General features: G+C 40.1%; 1 protein-coding gene across 2 annotated transcripts in view; it reads right to left on the reverse strand.

Moving 5' to 3' along the window:
* Window positions 1-704: 704 nt before the first annotated feature.
* SLC17A5 (solute carrier family 17 member 5) overlaps window positions 705-21621 on the reverse strand; it is a 33958-nt gene continuing 13041 nt past the window's right edge. For both annotated transcript variants that reach the window (XM_032215194.1, XM_032215195.1), the window contains exons 4-11: window positions 21142-21229; window positions 20605-20691; window positions 19689-19807; window positions 14843-15001; window positions 13031-13163; window positions 10114-10261; window positions 4085-4175; window positions 705-1257 (exon numbers count right to left, since the gene is read on the reverse strand). In XM_032215194.1, coding sequence (XP_032071085.1) covers window positions 1120-1257; window positions 4085-4175; window positions 10114-10261; window positions 13031-13163; window positions 14843-15001; window positions 19689-19807; window positions 20605-20691; window positions 21142-21229 — 963 coding nt within the window. In that variant the 3' untranslated portion in view covers window positions 705-1119. The remainder of the gene's footprint in view (window positions 1258-4084; window positions 4176-10113; window positions 10262-13030; window positions 13164-14842; window positions 15002-19688; window positions 19808-20604; window positions 20692-21141; window positions 21230-21621) is intronic.

Here is a 21621-nt window from a genome sequence, read left to right on the forward strand (position 1 = left end):
TCCCTTATTTTGGATATTATTTCAGTTTTGATTTTCATTATACAATTGTGTGTACATAGTTGCTCATTCACTACATTTGATTAGTTAATCCCACGATATTCTGTATAAAGTTATCTACCATTCCTAATATTTTTCTAACTAGTCAGGAGTTCCTGATATTTCTTGATCTCTTAAGAGAGAGGTGCAGGGAAGTCTCCTAGTGCACTAATCTCAAAAACAGTTTAAGAGAACTGATCTATGAAAAAGGTGTGATACAACACTGCTATATAGATATTCTGGGTGATATAGTAATACAAATTGACAGAGGGCTTATTGCCATGTAGATTGGTACAAGTGAGGAATTAACAGTAGGCTAAAAGTTTTTAATGGTACATGGTCACATCAAATCCTTGAAGAGTGATTGGCTACTTGTTCATCCTCAATTACAATTAAGCATCTTTAATTGCTGCCCACAAATATTAGTAGATAACATATAAATGTATAATATATAAAGCTCCTGAATCTTTATTTATTTGGATAAAGAGGGTTATTTTTCAATTATAATACTGGAATTGAAGTAAGAAAGATATGGGAAGTGAAATGCCATGCTTTCAAAGTTTTTTCTGATAGACTGCAACCGAGGATTTGGACTTATATTCCTGAATCAGCAGGGTGTGGCTTCCTTGAATTTTAGAAACCTCATAACAGATTTATAGGGAAACACATACATTTTAAAAGAACATTTAATTTCCATTTGTTTAAATTAATGCAACATGAAAAATACAAGTGAACAATTCTAACAAACTTCACTCTTGAGGCAACACAAACATTCTGCATTTCTTTTTATACATTATCCCTTCATTACAACTTACTGGCATTGTAATAATCACTCATTCCATTGATTTTATAAATAAATATTTAAAAAGTAGATAACATAATTAAAATATGGCACACCATATATTTACCAAATGAAGGTATTCATTTGTTGGATTAGATCCCAGTTTAATACAAAAACCAGCCTATTAAAAATGTAAATGTTTTTTTTTAAATTGCACTTTTGTCTGTTTAACAGAGATCCTCAATAAAAAGGCATTCCGAGTGATGTAATTGTAATGCTTTGTCATTCTCTCCAGAATTCCTTTAGTTCCTATGTGTATGGTAACCATTGAGTGCCCAGTTTTGTACTTCTCCACTGCTGAACAATGCAAAGAAAATAGCTCCAAATAAGTTAAGGGCAGAAGCAATATAAAACACGTTTCGCCATTCTTCTATAGTATTCTGGAGAAAGAAGAATAAAAGGATGAATCAGTATAGCAGGATGATGCTCAAGAGTGAGAAAAATGCTTTCCATTAAGATATTCATTCAGTATTCTCTTGCAACTCTTTTTGTTTTATCTTTTTCATTCTTATTCTCATTCTTAATTTCATTTAGATGTAATTAAACTAGTTAACACCTCAGCAATTTGCAACTTTCTTAATAAGGGGGAGGAGGATTTATAGTTTATAAAGATTATTACAACTGAATTCACTAATATTTGGTATTTGTGTCAGACTATTATATCTAAGTAAAATTATCCACACTTGTAACTTCTCTCCAGAGAGCTCTGTTGTTCTCTTCCCTTTTGTTTTATTTCATCAACCTTGAGAGTTGAATTAAAGAGATTAGATTAGATTAGATTTAGTTTATTTGTATGCCACCCTTCTCCGGGAGGGACTCAGGGCAGCAAACAACTCGAAAGGGGAAAAGGGGATACAAACACAATACACATAATTAAAATACACAAGAGTCATACAGCCATACAAGTCGAGAGGGGAGGGGAACTTATCAACCCCAGGCCTGCTGGCACAGCCAGGTTTTGACGGCTTTCCGGAAGGCCTGGAGAGAGGTGAGGGTCCGAATCTCCACGGGGAGTTTATTCCAAAGGGCCGGAGCTGCTACAGAGAAGGCCTCCCCTGGGTGGTAGCCAGATGGCATTGGCTGGTAGACGGAACCTGGAGGAGGCCGACCCTGTGCGATCTAAGAGGAATAAAGTATGTGGGTTAAGACTACTCATTGAACTGCATGGCTGAATGAATATTCAGCTTTGATATAGGCATCTGAGCCAATCTGAAATTGTGTCAAAATGACACAGGTTCATACTGACATCATGTCATAAGCTCCACTTTTGCATACATGTGGCTTATACTCTCTTGCTATTGAATAAACAGTTTTCTTACTATAATTTGTGATATCCCTCCATTCTGCCTCCACTGAATGAAAATGGGAGCTTCCTGTTTCTTTTGGGACCATTATTTCACCTACGAAAGGGTTTAAAAAAATAATCTAATCTTAAAAAGAAAAAGCTGCCCACCTTCCATGAGAAAAGTGGACTATAGTCAGTTTGGCCAAGATTAAAAGTGTAGTTTCAAAAGGAATCCTAGAAATGAGTTTGAGAAAAGCACAGAAAAATGGTAAGCTTAAATATGGATTACTAGTGAAGACGGTTGAGAAGAACCAAGAAAAGCCTACAGATGGTGACTAAAGAAAGAAAGGAACTTGGTAAAAGTTAGATTTGGGGGGGGGGGGCGAGGGGGAACTACACACACAATTGAATACTTTGGGCTCACTCTTCAATTCGTTGCTTGTAAGTTTCCAGTAATTCATAACTGGAATAATAAAATGCATAAAGAATCATGTGGAAATTGATACAGCTAAGGCATTTTAATTCTCATTGTTAAATAAAAATGCAATGCTATTTCACCACTAGCCAGGAAATTTGCTGCAAGAACTTAGTGCAATTGCTGTAGTTAAGTTTGTTAACAATGCAAATTAGAACCTTCTAAGCACATAGACAAAGAGAGCTAGGAATAATTAGCAATTGTTTTAATTCCACAGTTAGGTTATGGCTACTGTTTTGATGTAGGCAGATTCTACTCTGTCTTGCTGAACTGCAACCCCAGGCATAATTAAAATAGCAAGAAGTTGGAAGAAAAGGAGGATGTGAAGATTCAATAATTTCTCTTAGAAAAAAAGTGTAGATATCACACTCCGACTCTTGTTCAGGAACAAGCTCCAAGTTTAAGTAACTTCAGTTTACTGACTTGGATACCACTACAATGTGTGGAAATGGAAAATAACAATTAAATTAACATTTAAATGAGCTCATATTGGGAAGTACCATTTATTTCTGATTTAAAGTATTATTTTAGAGAACTGGAAAAGTGATACTTGAAAGTTACAGATTTATTTGTGCAAAACAAACTAATGTGGAATTTGGCATATTTTGTCCAATTAAGCAAAAGGACAAAAGCTATAATTATAATTTATATATGTGGTTATTGCATTCATAAGCTACAGTCAAAGTTAGAACTTTAATCCTAGTCTAAAGATGCTTAATAATAGAAACTAAAATGTTACTGACGTTCCTCCAGTATTATATTGAGAAATGAAGAATGTTTTAAAGCTGCTTAGTCAGTTACAAACGTTTAGCTATATGGCTTCTTTTTTAAAACGATGACAAAACATTATTGTGAATATATAGAAACATTCTTCAGAGGTCTGGCTTATATATTTTTTAATTAATATTTTGAATTCATGTTTCCTTTCTTGTGCTGTGCTATCTTCTGATTATAAACTATCCTAATTTTATTTAACATTTACTTAACTTGGTTGCTGACTTTGGGAATTACTTTGCATTGCTTTGTGAGAAGAATTATTTTAAAATAAGATTTATATTGGAGAATCTCAGAACAATTTTTTTTTGCTAAAATATATCTTTTTACAGAGTTCTATCAATAAATAGAATATTAAAGGAAAATAAACAATTAGCTGTATTTATTTATTAATACGTAATTTAAGACACAAGTCAATATTATTTTCTTGAAAGTATCTAGATAGATTCATGTGATTTTTAAAAGTAACAATGTGCAATTTAACAGTGGCCATTCCTGGAATATATTTGCAACTTCTCAGTTGGCTTACAATCTTAGAATTTTATTGGTAATTTCTTACCAATCCCTAATGCTCAGCTTTTTTATATCAGCAAGGGAATACAGTTATTATTCAATTGAGAATGGTACATGAGACTTTTTTTACATTTCTAAAAATAAAATAAGTGTGACTTACACTGTGAGTCAGAGCCTTAGCAACAAGTGGTCCTACCATTCCTGGAATAGTACCAAATGAATTTGTGATTCCAAGGAGGATGCCGGCATAGCTACGTTAATAGAAGAAAACAAGGATTAGCCTTTAGAACTTTCCAGTTCTCAATTTTACAATTCTTTTCCTACCCCTTCACAGCCCCTTCACAGCCAGATTAAATTGTATGTCCACTTCCACAACAGAGGAATTTTCTCAACAGCAGTCCAAGCATTTTGGCACCCAAACCCTCCTGACAGACTGAAATGGGAGACGAGAAAGAATTTCACACATGATTCATCCACTTGTCTGCACAGGATTAGAAACGCTTCTCATGTGTCCAGCTTCTTACGATATTAGTATGGGGATTCCCACTGCAAATTAAATGGTTTCCCTCCAACTTCATTTCAGCTCAGACTTGACAGCTAAGGCAAACTATATTTTCCAACAGCATTGTTATTTAATAAATACACATATACAGTAGATGCCTACCTATTTGCATCCTGCAAATGTGAAGTACACAGTACAAAGTTATCTCAAAACAGCTCAGTGTAGCACTTCCCCGCAGAAAAAAGTAAGGTTTTCCACCCATTAAGAAATGTCTTAGTTGTATAACATCCACAACTGGCCCTTTTCAACAACTATGCCATTTACAAGAGAATCCCCATATTTTCCTTCTGGGAACATATATGAAACAAAGGATTGTCAGTCCATATAAATTACTGTGTATTGGTATCAATGTTCCCTCTAATTTTTTTTCAGTGTGAGCGGAAAAGTATAGTGTTTGAGCGGCACATTTTCATGCCTGAGCACCTGAATTTTTTTCACAGATGTCACCCAAGACAACAACGAAATCAGTGTTATTTGAAAGTCAAAGTTATATTTATTCAAGATACACGTTTAATTAAAAGTGTTATATATCAGTATCACTTATATTATTAAAATATTAAAATTATGTATAGTGTTTACGGTAATGTACACTGTTATTCACTGAAAGTCTGTCTCATCTTAAAGTTTCTCACGTCTGTCTTTCTTTAACAACCATTCCGAGTACACTTTGTCAAGATCAATCTGCACCACTGAAGTCTGGTAAGATCGGATTCGCATCAGCATATCCAAGTGCTCAGTTTGCAGCCGATTGCGAGCTTTGGTCTTGATGGCATTCATCAAGCTGAAACCTCGCTCACAATCGGCGCTTGATGCTTGGAATGTTGCGCAGATGTCCAGCAGACGTGACAGCAATCCAAACTGTTGCTCTCTTAGTACAAACTGAACTACATCATCAAATGAGTGCATTAATCCAGACTTGAATTTCTCTGACACCAGAAATCTGAAGTCACGATATTGTGATTGTACAGCTGATGTGATGCTGACTTCATCCAAATCGTCAAAGAAATGCTGGTATTTTCCAACCAGAGTTGCAATCTCAGTTTCCCCAAAATTAAAAGAATTCACATTCGACAGAGCAGCAGTTTCGAATATATTCCAATCTGTCAGCTCATTGTCTGGAAAACGACTGTCAAGATGCAAGCACAAACGTTCAATAAATCTGAGTATAGGAGCCGTGTCAATGTCTGGGTTGCTCTTCATATATTCGCGAGCTTCGTTATTCCAGTAAACCGTTTCACCTAAATACTGCAGGCGAAGCTTGGCTATTCTGGCCTTCACAAACTGAACAGCTTCTATTGGTGTCAGGTTGCTTCTTTGCAACAACTTGTTCAACTCGGCTAATTCGCTAACAACGTCATCAAACACAATCAATGCAGCACGAATCTGTGGATCCGTCAACTTTTTGTAACAATATTTACATACTGGGTCACTGTGTGATTCTGCTTGCTCTTTACAGTACACAAGCAAAACTGTAATGTTTTTCATTAGTGCTCGCAAGGCAAAATGTCTGGAAAGCCATCGTACTTCATTCAACGGTCTGAAGGCTACCGCTTCACAGTCAAGAACTTCTGCTAGTTCTGCAAATGCCGTTTTCTTCACAGAAGAGCGGCAGAATAGAGTGTACACAGTGCGCAGTAAAGTCTCAATGTCTTTCATAAGTGAGACGTGCTTACATGCATCATCAATCCCCAGGTCTTCTCGATGTGCCACACAGTGCTGTTCAACCAAATGAGATAGATCTTGGTGAAGCTGAGCAGCCACACCATTATGCTTACCCAGCATCACAGACGCACCGTCTGATGTAAACATTACCATCTTTTGAAGATTGATGTTGTTTGTAGCATAGAACTCTTTTATGGCTGCTGTGATTGCTGTGCTGTCGCATGTTGACAACTGTAAAATTCCTGCAAACACGGTCTTATAAATTGCAGCATTAGACGGGCGGAATTTCGCATACAAAATCAACATTTTGGTGACTGATACATCGGTGCTTTCATCAGCAATAAGAGTATGACAACTGGCATTACATAGATCATGCATGACTTCTTTCTGAACAACTGCATTGATGCACTCCACAAACTCAAAGCCATAATTCTTGCTGCGCCAGCTTTCTGGAATGGACACATACTTGCCTATGTGGTCATGTATGGGTTTGACTGATAACATTGACACATTCATGTTTATGGCCAGCAACACATTATCAATCAAAATTTTGATTTCATCAGCATTAGCATTTCTGCGCAGTGAAACTTCTTTTCTGTTTGCTTTGTCTTCTGCACTTTCAGTCAGTAGCCTCGGCAGCCCTCCAGATTTCTGGCATCGTAGTTTAGTGATCGAATCCAGGTGAATCTTCTGATTGATATGACGCTTCAAATAATCAATTTTCCAATCGTTCCATCGTTTTCCAGTGGCGAATGTGCCACCTGTACAAGCTTCTTGGCATATTTGGCAAACAATGTCGTCACTACTTTCACGATAAGTGAAGATGTCACCCAGTTTTGTTAACTGTTTTCTAGACGAAGTTGGCAGTTCAGTTTCTACTAACTCTTCCAACCATTCTAGTTTAAACTTCCAGCTGCACTTTTTCTTCGTAACAACATTTACTCCAGCTTTACGTTTTGACATCAGCACTGACTGATGATGTACCTATAGGGTTAGGGTTTATCAATTATTACAATTATCTTTTCAAATTCATTTTGGATTAAATAAAAAAGAGCTTTGAAATGAATATATAAATGGCACTTAATACCACTAATATTAAAATAGTAAATGTTTGATATACTTCATTTTAATGAATTTCACTTGATATACTTCATTTTAATGAGTTAACATTCAATTGCAAAAGTTGTCTATACACTGTATGCTTCTGTGAATGTATTATATGCAATTTTCTATTTTAAATGAGTAGAATTATTAAAATCACCATAATTAAAGTCTCATTCACATTTAAGAGTTTTCTTCCATCGTTAATTTGTAAACTCAAGGATTTATTGCCTGCATGTTCAACAATGCTTGTTGATTGTTTAAAAATTTGTGGGAATTTGCTCCTTTCTGTACAGAGGGTTTCAGTAACCTACTACTACTGCAAAACTGCATACTACTTGCAAATATAGATTGTTAAAATGGCTCTACCATAACCAAATAAGAGAAAAAAACACCTTCCTTTTGTTTATAAAGTAGTGATTTTAGTTTGCTCTATGGAAGTCACTATTTTAAACTGACAGATAGGAAGTTTAATTAGATTAAAAGCAAAAATATTCTCAATGACTTTGAAAATCCCAATGTTTATCAAATATAGGTATTCCTTCATTACAACGTGGGACTGGAATTTTTATTACTCAGCAATGTGGTCACAAAGCTGATGTGTGTCATGACTCATGTGACCGGGCTCTCTCGCCTCTTTCCAACTCCGAGGGCATCAATCATGTTAGCCAAGGGATCTGCAAAGCTGGCTCTTTTAAGACTGGTGGTGGACTTCAACTTCCAGAATTTTGAGAGTTGAAGTCCACCAGTCTTAAAACAGCCAACTCTGCAGATCCCTGTGTTAGCCCAAAGCCTGGCGCTGGGCTTTGCTCCCCCATTTGGTGGAGCCCCGAGAAGCGAGGAGGGAGAAAAAGAGCTCAAAAGAGCTACATTGTTGCTAAATGTAACGGGGAGAGCCAGCCCAGGCAATAGCAAATTAGCCGATCTTGCAGCAGGTCTGAAGGGGGGGGGGGGGAAACTCCAGGCAGGGCTCTCTGACTGTTCTAATTCCCCGTGAAAACTGTTGTTGCCTCTGAAGCATTTGCTCCAGAGTTTTAAATCTTTAAGATCCCTTTCCCGTTTTTCTTTTCAACCTACACTGATTAGAGAATCCTGAAGTCGGGTGGCAATGTACTGCAGTAGAAAAGGTTTAGCTGGAGGAGGTTTTGATTGCGATCGCTCTGTAGTTCATGTCCAGATACCTGCCCCACGTGCCTCTGCGCGGCAATTAGAAACTACTGCGCGGGGTATTGCAGCCATGTGTGCGGCCGCGCAGGCGCGCACCTTAGAGGAAACAGTGATTGGTATCTGAATGCAGAAGGTGTCTTTTAGATAATCTTGTACGCTCTTATACTTATATTTTTTCAAAAATACTAATATATATATAGATGGTGTGGGATTATGAGAAAAATAAAATTTTATAAGTATTAGCATTGTAGAAACATGAGGAAAATTGGAATTTTAACTTATAATTTATAACTAAATTATAATTTAAAACAGCTAATCAATTGCATGTATTAGAAGAAATATGATTAGAAAAGCTTATGACATAATATATTAAAGGCGCCACAACGATCTGTATTGTTTTTATTGCAATAGATTAACAAGAATTTAAACATTAAATTTTGATGTGGTTATTGCTTGAAGTTATATTTGAAATGACTGCAGAAGATTTATTTATCAAATGTATTTGCCACTCCAGAAAAGTTTAAAAAAAACAACATGTCCAGTATTCTAGGGAATTGAAGACATATGATCCTATCTGTGTGTAGTGAGGGAACCAAAACAACAAACACCCCCCCCCCCAAAACACAAACACACACACACACACACAAAAATCCAAATGGATCAGAGGAGCATTTGGAGGAGCATCCAGGAAGATGCTATCATTATGAGAACTGTGACAAGTGGAAAGGGGGAGGACTAGTTGCTGTATACATCTGCTTGTCCATCAGCTCCAGATGGCAGTAGTGGTAAGGGAAAGGAACAACTGGTAGCTATGGAAGGTTGGAGGAACCATGTTGGGGATAGAATACTTTCCATTCATAACAAAGAAATATTTTCCCCAAACTTTTGTGTATCTACATTTTTTTCATTCACTTTGGCAACAAAGAACTCTTCCCAATGGAGTTTTCAATGGCAGATTTATAAAACCTGGCCATACCAAAATACAGGAACATGCTAGGCGGTGGTTTTCTCTGCCCAATACAAGGGAGCCAACTGCATGCAAACTATCCAGCAATTATCTTCTAATAAGAAGATAAGAACTTATTAAGAAAGTATCTCCTGATTGAGGACACCAGAAACTGAGCCCAAGATTGGCTTTTTAAGTTAGGCTTTGACAAGTGTTTTGGGTTCTCTCCATTCCAATTGGGAGGAGCCATGATTAACATGGCACACCATGCCTAAAATGGAAGCAGCACTGGGAACATTTGTAGAGAAACTAGCTTTTGTCACATGCACTGTAATATCTACTTTTTATTATTTCAAAATTATTTTGCAAAAGTTCTGATGTTATTGTCTAGTCGTCAACCTTTCCTAGTCTTATCCACTTATCTTTATTCTTAATGGAAAACCAGCAAAAATATTAAGGGTGAAAATATTGTTTCTTTCATCACTAAGAAATGTCTACCAGGAAGGAATCTATAGTTGTCCTCTGATATTTGTACCAGTTTTGGAAAACATGCCCGATGTTGATGAAAATAGAAATTCAACTTGTTTGAACCTCTTAAGAAGGGAGCGACATGGTTTGCAACAATTTCTAAAACAACTCTTCATTGAATTCTGTGCCTTATGCATAGTATAATGAGATTATCTGTTTCAGGAAAGCTTAATTAACAGCTAGTTAAAAAACTTAACTAGGAAAAACCGTTAAAAAAACTTACGATGGTGCAATATCCAAATGGTTGATACTGTAACCTGACGTGGAAAATCCTCCAAGTGTCGTTGATATGGTTAAAAATACAACTGCCACTTCATAATTACAACCTATAAATCCAGCGGCCAAGAGGAATACTGCAGGCCCAACCATTCCTTAATTAAAACAAAAAATAGAAACTTTATATAAGCACTTTCTATTAATTCTTCCTGTGATATTTTAGTGTACTTTTGATTTTTGTTTATTTTATACAAGTAGCTATAGCTTTCAGCTCTTGACCTGCAACAAAGGATCGTTGAAGTGTAATTTCACCCTTCATCCCTAAATAAAGAGATAACATTGTCTAAAATAGACAATAACTCAACAGTGCCATAGTATATTATCAAGGAACAAGAATAGCCATACATATTTCTTGGAATTTGTAAATGGAAACAGGTGTATTCTCCTCTGATCCATCCAAGCTCAAGGAGCCCACTACAGTATTATCAGCACAAGAAAGTCAATATGTTGGAGACAATAGGGGATTAGTATTATGTAGACATTCGGAAACAAAGACAGCAAGATTTTAGAAGGAAGCAGGTAGAACTGTGAGCACACAAGATTGAGGGTATTTGTAATTTGATATCAGAACATATGTACTGCATAGAAAGGTTGAACTCCTTATTTTTTTCGTAAATTCCCAATAACCGGAATGGATAGATATATTTATCCTCCTGAAATCCTGGCATATCACTGTCGATCTAATTCAACAGTCAGGTCAACAATCCGTATATAAAACAGCTTTTACAGGTAAGCTATCTTGACTTATGACTGGTCTAGGGGTGGGTTGCTGCCGGTTTTACTACTGGTTTGCAACCTGCACGCTGTCTCACTTTGCTTGTGCATATGCCAGACGCATGCTGCGCTGTTCAATGTAAATTGTTCTTCGCGCATGCGTAGAAAAATTTACAGCATGCACAATCACTAAAAACCAAAATGGCGGCAGCCCAGCGGCAGCGAGGGAACCGGTTCATAGGTGTGGCAGGCCTGGGTCATTGCTGGTTCTGAAACCCAGGCCTGAATTCCACTACCGGTTTGGCCGAACCAAGCCAAACCCAGAGCAACCCACCTCTGAACTGGTCACTTAGCTACCATTCAAAGTTTTGACGGACCTCCCCAAAGCTACTTATAACCTGAATTAGAAGTTCCAAAAGCTGGGCCTCCTCCCCATTATCCACCTGATCACATTTTAGGTGCTTGGCAGCTGGCTCATATTTATGGTTTTTCTCAATATTCCATGGTCACATGACTGCAACTTACATTTTTTTAAAAATCAAGAGTTTATTTCCAGTTTCTGGCATAATCTACCAATGTGGACAATGGATTTCCTTTACGACTACAGTGTTTGCTTTATGACAGTTGCAAAAGTTGTAAAATTGGGTGCAGTCATGTGTAGACTCCAATTAATGTCTGGTACAATGTGCAAACATAACTTCAGGCTCAATTATGGTTGTACATCAAGGAGATTACCTATATTAGAATGCATCCCCAATACAGTGGCATTTCAGACAGCTCAGTATATTAAATGGTAGAAATCTAACATTGTTACTAATAGATTCAAATTAATTCAAAAAGATGGTGTTTGCTGGAGTAACATGAAACTGTTTTTAATGGCTTGCCTAAATTACACTTAGGATTTCTACTAGCCATATTATGAAATGTGCATCAAAATTCCTGCTAGACTTTCGTGGAGGTTCAACTTCCTAAATATTTGTCCATATGACTTTAAAGAAATCAATTATTTTTTAATTCAAGCTGAGAGTATATTGTGTGCTCTTTGAGATACTTTGAGATTGGCTGATTATTACTATTTTGCTATGATAAAAAAAAACTAAAAAAATTAAATGAGAAAATATTGAGTGATTTATCCTGCTTTCTATTGCCATCTAGTGTACAAAACAAACTTTAAAATTCATCCAAGCTGTTGCTGCCGCTTTATTAAAATCAACACACTGAATCTATTTTAAAAATCAATTGGATCAGGAAAAAAAAAAGAATACACAAAAGTTATTAACAGTCTTCCGTTGTGTTCAAAGGTACTTATTTTAAGACAAGGCAGCAGAGACTAATGTGGGAAGCAGAAAAAGAATTGTGAATTAAAAAGAAACCAATTTCCTTTTGAAATCTCAACAGTTAATTTATGCATTGTAATTTCAGTTTGTTTCAAGGTATTATCCAGGACAAAAGGTTCAGTGGGGAAGCAAGAGAAGATGCTTTTCTGAACTTCAGGAAAGCTAGTTTCTAGTTAGTACTACAGAATCTACTTTGCATTTATGCCATTGTATCAGGTGGGCAAAAGTTTGCATAGGCATAAGATTCCTATCATTTTGAACAAAGTTATAATGCTAGCATGTTTTGCCCGTGCTTTCCCTCACCCCCCAAAAAAGGTTCCTAAAAATTCAGGGTGATCCTTATCATTCTTAGAAGCACCAGCCTGGCAGGGAAGGAGCTCAAACAAGGGAGTTAGCCTAGAGTTATTGCACAGAAGCAAAAGGGCTAAGAACACTCCTCCCCCAGGTTTCTTAGAGCCTTATCTAACTGTTCCCAAGTGTAGGCTGCCAGACTGGGGAAATTCCTCTATTACAGGCAAAACATAATAATTAGGTTGCATTCAGCACATGTGGGTCTGGTTGTTCACACCTGAAATTAAGATATAATTACCATAGGGAACTCTTTTTTAAGAATCACACTTCATATAATCCTAGTAGATTGTGACCTTCACACATATTCAAGATATGCTGGGCCAATCCAGGAAGGAGCAGGGTCCTTCTGACCAACAACTGTACTGTAATTGGGAAAGTTCCTCTTTACCAACTAATTCACTTTAATTCTACCAGTATTCTCAATGAGTTATAGGCTACATTGCAAACAAATGCTTTTCTTACCTATTACTGTAAATGTTCTGCGAACACAGACTGTTGACATGTTTTTCTTTTCCCGTAAATAGTCTGCAAACTGACCACACACAATTATACAAACCCAACAGCCAAAATAAGGAAGTGCGGATAAGAATCCATTCTGTAGAGGGGGCAAAATGGTTGGAGATAGTTCTGTTATTAAAAATAGTTTGAATAATTCTTTGTCAGGTCGTAGATATGATTTATGATACAAGCATGAGAAATGCATATTTTTAGATATGAATACACACACACTCTATAGAGAGGATCACAGATTTAAAAATAAGCACAAACAGAAACCAATATAGTAGTAAATAATGCAGGCAGGTGACCAGTAATTTATATATAACTTTTTGTGACTCTCTTGAAATTGATCCATCTTCAAGTTAATTCCTTCCTTCCAACCATCAAACAGATGTTTGACGAGGTGAGAAAAATACAGCCTCTCTCTGGCTTCCTTCAGTATAAAAGCTTTTGTATGCATATAATATGGACATGGAGCTTCCAGACAATTGTTGAAATTGCCTGAGGCCATTGAGAATCACTTAAAAATTACTTAAACAAAGTAACCTTTTTTAATGATCAAAAAGGGAAAGACCAATATAGTAATGAATTTTAAGAATGAGGCCAAGATGTAGCACCTGTTCCATTGGAGACCCATTATAATTTTAAGACAAAGCTTTTTTCATTATTCCGGATTCAAATGGATATTGCCATTGCCTCATTTGGTTTAGGCATATTTTACTGGGAGAGAGGGAAATAGCAATAGCAATAGCAGTTAGACTTTATATACCGCTTCATAGGGCTTTCAGCCCTCTCTAAGCGGTTTACAGAGTCAGCATATCGCCCCCACAGTCTGGGTCCTCATTTCACCCACCTCGGAAGGATGGAAGGCTGAGTCAACCTTGAGCCGGTGAGATTAGAACTGCTGAACTGCAGATAACAATCAGCTGAAGTGGCCTGCAGTACTGCACCCTAACCACTGCGCCACCTCGGCTCATTACATATTAATATGTATATAATATTAATTCAACAGCACCTTTTAGATTTAAGGCACTGCATTAAAAAAAAAAAGACACCCCCTCCACCATGTAGACCAGGGGTGTCAAACTGGCAGCCCGCAGACCAGAGGTGTTATGCGCAGTCACGCCCATCCCAGTTCCGCGAATGGGAAAAACGTTGTGAAACGTCACATGTCTACGTGACGCAGCAAGTTTGACACCCGTGATATAGACTATATAAAAAGGAAAAAAGGAAGCAAGATTCCAAGTTATGATTACATAATAACTAAAGAATTTAAACTGCTCTGTCCTGTTTTTAAGATTCTTCCCTTGTACTTATTAAGTATATAACCTTGTGAAGAAATGCAAGTATGTATCAGGAAATCTGTAGGAAGCCAACATTTTTCTCCATTTTTGTTCCTTTTAGAATAGTCCACCCAGAAGTCATGATTACTTAAAAGACTCCACTAACAGAGTTCATAATGTCAATTTATTACGATAATTTCATCAAAGGAATTATCCAGGAGTATACACACAGTAATTTAACTATAGCCATATCCCTGAAAAATACTTTGGTTCTTAAAAAAAACCCGAGCTATCTGTTGAATAGAAAGATGGACAGAAATGCAAGAATTGAGCCTAAGATTGGGAATCAAATTCTCAGTTCAGTCTAGATATTAACAGAATTACCTCAGAATAATTAATACAGTTATAAAGCCTCCTGGATCTAGGCTCACGGTTGCACCACTTTAGGATTAAAGTTAATCTTTGTAAAATTGGAATGCGTAGGGTGGCTTACCTCCTGCACATCGAATCTCAAAATCTCCTTCATGTATGTGGGCAGCAGGGTAAGGAGAGTGTAAAATGTCCAATTATAAGAAAAGTGTGCGACAACAATGGCCCACACTGGAACGGATTTCAACATGGCTTTCCAAGGCACAGATTTTTGGGTGGAGAGCTAAATGAAAAGAATACATTCAAAATATTTAGATCTCAGGGAATTTAATTTTTAAGGAATCTGTTATTCAGCATTATGAAGGATTAATTCTGACATAATTTTTTGCACATAGATACAATATAAAAAAAAACTAGGCTATATGATCAGGTACTATATCGACCGTTGACTTACCTGAACGGTCCTATGTGTGCTGCGAGGGGAATCCAAGCATGGGTTAACTTTGTCCATTAGCCTAGAGACTGAGTTATGTAAATTGGTGACCCCGCCTCCTCTGACTGGATGGGTCAGTTTTGTACGAAGTCAGCCGTTTAATGATGTATAACAAGAACAACAACAATAACAATGATGGCCATAGCCCAAACAGCATACAAACAAGCCATAAACCAAGGTTACAAATTAGGTAAGTCAGTCATAGTCAAGTCACAAGTCAATGAAGAGTCAGTCAATGTAAAAGTCACGACAACCCTGGCCAGCCGAAGCTGCGGGCAGGTTTGGATTCCCCTCGCAGCACACATAGAAGGACTGTTCAGGTAAGTCAACGGTCGTTCTCCTGTGTGCTGCTTGGGGAATCCAAGCATGGGACATGCCAAAGCAATTAAAGTCCAGGGCGGTCCAGTCCTAAAGTCCTAGGTTGGCCAGGGTCCCCCGCGGGAGGGAGCACCTGTTGCAACACACTCCTTGAACGGGCATCCCTTGAGGATCTTGGAAGACGCTCACCACTGAAGTGATCTGAGGGGCTTGGGCAGAAGGCGGACCTTGAGTTGTGAATGACTGGTGTGGGACCTCTGATAGGGAAGCAGGAACCATTGGAGTGGTCGTGCGTGAAACCTGGCCCAGGGAACGATGTCGATGCAGGAAATCATCTTCCCCAACAGTTGAGAGAGTAGGGCCAGGGGCACAAGTCGCAAGGCTGACACCTGAGATGCCAGCCATTGGATGCTCTGTCGTCTCTCCAGGGACAGGAAGACTTTGCAGGTAGCGGAATTGATGACGGTCCCTAAGTGAAGCAGCAATGTAGTTGGCTGCAGATGACTCTTGGGAAGATTCAGCACGAACCCGTGCCTCCGCAGGGAGTCCATTGTTACTTGAAGATCCCAGAGGGCCTGTTCTCGGGACGGCGACAAGACCAAGATGTCGTCTAAATAACAATTTACTCTCACCGGAACTGAGCAGAGCGAGGCCGCCACCACTGCAAGGAGCTTGGTAAAGATGTGTGGGGCCGCCGAAAGGCAAGGCCCGGTATTGAAAGTGACGGCCCGCAAACTGGAAGTGTAGAAAGCGTAGATGTGCCGGGTGGATGGGCACATGGAGGTACGCCTCCTTGATGTCGACTGATGTCATCATGTCGCCTTGGCGGATGGATGCCAGAATGCTTTTTAAAGACTGCATTTTGAACCTCTGATACTTGATGTACCAATTGAGTCTTTTCAGATCTAGAATGGCCGACCATCCTCCTGAGTTTTTGGGCACCAAGAACAGAATGGAGTAAAACCCTTGACCTTCCTGCCCTTTGGGAACCTGCTCTATGGCATTGATGGAAATGAGATGATGTATTTTGGCATCCATGAGGCGCCGCTTGACTTAGCACCTGGGCACGGGGCACCTGATGAACCGTCTTGGGGGGATGGAAAGAAATTCCAGGGTGAGACCCAGCCTCACCACCTGAAGGGCCCAGGCGTCGGACATGGTCTCCGCCCACTGATGAGCGAAGGCCAGAAGACGCCCGCCCACTGGTTGCCCCCTTTGGGAGTCATCGGTACCTCTGAAAGGACCGGTTCCCCGAGCCACGAAAGGATCTCCTGTTGTGAGATTGTGTCTGGTGCTGTTGGCGCCCCCTATCTCTGCCCCCCCACGGTCCTGGCCGTGGTCCTGCGACTGGTGAAAGCCCCTGTTGTAATGGGGAACGAAGGGGGCTGCTGCGTACCCAGAGTAGCCTCCCCAAAAGGACTGGCGTCTGTTGTATGGCTGCTGCCATCTGGTACTGCGCCCCCCCCCCCGAGGAGGGGAGAACCTTGCATTTGTCCCTGGTCTCTGAGAATAGGGTCGAGAACGGATCCAAATAAGGCCCCGCCCTTGAAGGGCGTGGATGCCAGGCGCCATTTAGATTTAATGTCGGCCTGCCAATGGCGGAGCCACAAGAGGCGACGAGAGGCCACATTGGACACTATAGCACGAGAAGCAAACTTGGCAGCATTGAGCGTGGCATCCGCTGAAAATTCTAAGGCAGCCATAATCTTAGTAACGTCCTGGTGAAGGCGCACCTCGTCAGGGCCAGCCTCTCCTGCAACTGCTTAAGCCAGAGCACAGAGGTCCTACTAAAGAACGATGCCGCAGTAGCAGCACGTAAGGCCCAGACCGCAGCCTGGTGGGTCTTACGAATAACCGTCTCGGCCTTACGGTCCTCAGCCTTCAGACCCTCAGAGATCTCAGATGGAATCAGGGCAGGGGAAGCTAGGGCTGCTACTGGCTGATCCACAGTTGGAAATTGCAAAATGGTCTCCAAGTCAGGGGTAGAAGTGTACAGCTTCCTGTCCCCGTTGCTAGGCGGGGTAACTGCAGTTGGCTGATCCCATTGTTTTTGAATGAGATCCATGAAAAGCTTTGGGGAAGGAATCACCTCCTGCAATGAAACTGGTTCAGCAAAGAGGCGTTCAGTGGTGTCCAGACCTACAGCAGAACTGTCTTTGGGAGCTACCTCTCCCATATGAGTAGTGGCCTTAGCTTTAAACAATAAGGACTTGAACAGCATAGGCCTAAACAGACTAGAGGACTTGGGCTGATCAAAGACCAGGCCCTCATCATCAGAGAATTCCCTATCAATCAACTCCCCTTCCTCCACCAAGGCTGAATCCTCACTATAAGTAGAGGGAAGGGGGGAAGAGGGCCATGCCTGCAGATCAGGAAGATCCACTTGTGGGGCTGGGAGAGATGGCCCACCCTGGGTGCTAGCCGCCACCAGGGCCTGATTCCTACGAAGTAGCTCAGCATCCACCCCCCTGGATATGGCTGCAGATATCATTTGATAAAGGTCTGGGGATAGGCCCTGGTCATAGCCTTCCATAGGCCATAGGCCTGCAGCAGTGGGAGTAAATGTTGCAGAAGGCCCAGCACGTGGCATAGAGTAGATCGGAATAGCCTGGGCCTTGGGCATTACTGTGGGGAGTTGGATCCCCAACCCCCCCCCCGCCCCAGATTCAGAGATAGCAGGCAAGGAACGATCAGGGGACCAGGCCTGGAGGCCGTGGAGCTGGTGAAATGTGCTGAGGTAATAGCGTGGGGGGGGGGGAACCCTACCCTCTCCAGAGACTTTAGATGGTGCTTTAGATTTATCCTTCTTTTTGTGGCCCTTATCCGGAGCCCCGGAGGCCTCCCTGGGCCTCTGACTGGTGGCCCTAGAGGTGGCTCTGCCAGGCCTTGAACTAACCCCCGCTTGGGCAGCACTATGATTATCAGAAGAGGATTCAACTGTACCTCCCACAGAAGAATGATCAGCCATTGCAATGAATTGAGATTCGAAAAGACTCAAAAGGCACAAAGCACAGAGTTCACTGTAAGGCAAGAGACCGTGTGATTAGCAAAGGCAGCAGGAAAACAACTCCTCCCAAAGGCACACAAAGCCGAAGTGAGGGAAGTGGGAGGGCGATGAATCAGCAAGTGCGAGAGGAGGCAACGCCCGATCCCAGCAGCGCCTGCGCAAGAAACGGCCCCAGTATGGTGCCCGACAAACGAGCGCCAAATTTGAATTGTAAATTCAATTCACAGCCTCCCGAGCTTCTCAGAGAGGAAAAAAATGCCGGAATTGCTGGCGCGCTTCCCCAATGCGATCGGCAGTCTGCAAAAGGCAAAACCTCGCCGCGAACGGCGGGTAACTCCGAGCGGCAAGAGAGAAAAAGCCGTGCTGCGAATGGCGGGCGATTCAAAGGCTCCAAGGCTCTTAAACCCAATCGTTAGCGCCAGCCGAAGCTCTGCGCTGCGAAAAGAAAATCCCCCATATCGGCATAATACAAAGTGCTTGCTGCCCAGCTGCCTGCAAAGGCTCCAATCACCTGCGGGTAAACTAAGACCCAAACGGCTCCAAATGCCAGATAAATACCCGAGCGACAAAAGCGAGCACAGATGGAATTGGCAGGCAGCAAACTGCCGCCTCCCCATTGCAAATCTTTAATCCACCAACTAGATCAATCGTGCTTGCAGGGAAATCCAGAATGAAGGTATAAATTTGTCTCAGAAGTCTGGAGAAGAATTGGTATACGTCTCTTCTGGCTGGACTGAGTTAAAAAACTGACCCATCCAGTCAGAGGAGGCGTGGTCACCAATTTACATAACTCAGTCTCTAGGCTAATGGACAAAGTTAACCCATGCTTGGATTCCCCAAGCAGCACACAGGAGAACTTACTGAATCTAAATCTCTTTCATTGGAGAAATAGCTACCACCATTTCATTAATAGTTTGTTAGGCTGAATTAATTTAAAATGAAAATCACAGGTTTGGAGAACTTATTTTTTGAAGATAAACGGAACCCTCAGTAGTTCTTGTCTTTTAATTTTTTTAAAAAAAACATGATTAAAAGCATATTTAAAGACTACTTTTCCCTTTTATATAGGCAGTGGATATTTATACTTATTTATATTTATACTTATATTTATGCAATTAACCTGGACGATAACTATTTGTTGACAGTCCGTACCTGTTGTGAAAGGGAAGATAGAATATATTCTTTTTCAGCTTGGGAAATTGTCTTGTGAGTTTCAGGTGTGTCACTAACAATACATATCCAGAAGAGGAACCACAACACACCTAAGGCACCTTAAAGTGAAAGAAAAAGTGCTTGTGTTTAAGTTGAAGACAGAAAAAAAAAACCCGTCTATGGCTAGAGTAAATTATCTGCATGTCAGAGGTGGGTTCCTACCAGTTCGCACCTATTCGGTAGAACCGGTTCGTCAAATCTACCAAACCGGTTAGAAGAGGTTCCACCAGTGGACCTGGAAAGCAGGCCACACCTACAGAAGAGGTGTACCACTGCTGCATGTGAATATAAGAACCACTGCTGCATGTGAATATAAGAACCTTGTAATAATCCTTTGTGAGGAAAAAAAAACCTTGAAAAGTTACAGGGCATTTCAACAGCATTGTTTGTGCGTGATGTTTACAAGTTTGTGTCAATGTGTCCCAGCTATATCAAAATCAATTGTTAGTGCATAACAGATAGTACATAACATATTAACTTTTAGATCTGTTGGCTCCAGTATGGCTAAAGGTGTTAAATGTAAAATGCTAGCAGCTGGGAAAGGAGAAACACACAAAACACACACACATACGGGAAATGCTTAGAAAATAGAATTATTACAGAAAGGCTGAATTATTAAGGAAAAAAACAGGCCCACATCCCACAACTGCTTGGAATCATCAAATTTCTCAACAATTTACATTCTTGCATCTGCCTGACAGGAAAAATAAAGTTAAAACCAGACAATCAAAACCGCCAGAAGTACGAAAAACAAAGCATCTGTACAAGTATAATAGTTTACGTAGCTGCCCTATTCTGGGATTTAAACATAAAAAGCCCTTAAGCAAAGAATTATGCTTAAAATGAGACTACTTACCAAATATGTAGAATACGTAGCTCCAATCTACATAAAAGCATATTACACCAGACAAGGGAAGTGAGACAACTGTTCCTAGCTGTGCACCTACGAGCGGCTCACAAAAGACAAGGGAGAGGGGGGGAACGAGACAAAGACAACATATTAAAAACATATTAAAAACAAAACCAAAATTCACAATTTCCGTGGAGGTAAATGCTTCTCAGCTCCCCCCAGCCTGCTGGAACAGCCAGGACTTGGTGGCTTTGCGGAAGGCCGGGAGGGTAATAAGGGTCCGGATCTCAACAGGGAGCTCGTTCCAGACGGCCGGAGCTGCAACAGAGAAGGCTCTCCTCTCCCCCGGGGAGTCGCCAGCCGACATTGGCTGGCAGATGGAATCCGGAGGAGACCCAACCTGTGCGATCTAATAGGTCTGAGAGAGGTAATCGGCAGGAGGCGGTCTCTCAGGTACCCAGGTCTGATGTCATCTTCTTGTGCCCCCCCCTTCCCCCCCCAAATCAACCATGGTCAAATTTAAAAATATTTATGAAATCTTACCTGCATATGAAATACTAAGGAGTTTACTGCGTTCTAATGGAGGAGCCCAATTAGACCACATGGCATGCATGGCTGGGAACGTTACACCCTGGAAAATATACCGGTACTTGCTTATAATATAATATATATATGTATGTGTAATATACATATCAAAAACAAGATAAAACATTCATCGATAAAATACAATATTTTATTTGAATGAAGTATTTTTTCTTCAATAAATCCTGGGAAAGTACTGGTTATATTAGCATGAAGCCGTTGTTTTCAGCAAGTGCACATAACTAAAGAGCAATTAAGCAGAACTAATTTCTTGCTCATCATAGTCCTTCAGATGAAAATGTTTTGTGGACAGTTATACTGATCACTCAATTTTTGCCAAGTCTTAGCCACCAAAACATTTCTTCTATCTAGACCATAAATATTAATATGTAGTGAAGGGTGATGTAATGTAATCAGGCAATGAAATATTTTTTAATAAAA

The sequence above is a fragment of the Thamnophis elegans genome, chromosome 4, assembly GCF_009769535.1.
Source record: "Thamnophis elegans isolate rThaEle1 chromosome 4, rThaEle1.pri, whole genome shotgun sequence".
NCBI classification, from domain to species: domain Eukaryota; kingdom Metazoa; phylum Chordata; class Lepidosauria; order Squamata; family Colubridae; genus Thamnophis; species Thamnophis elegans.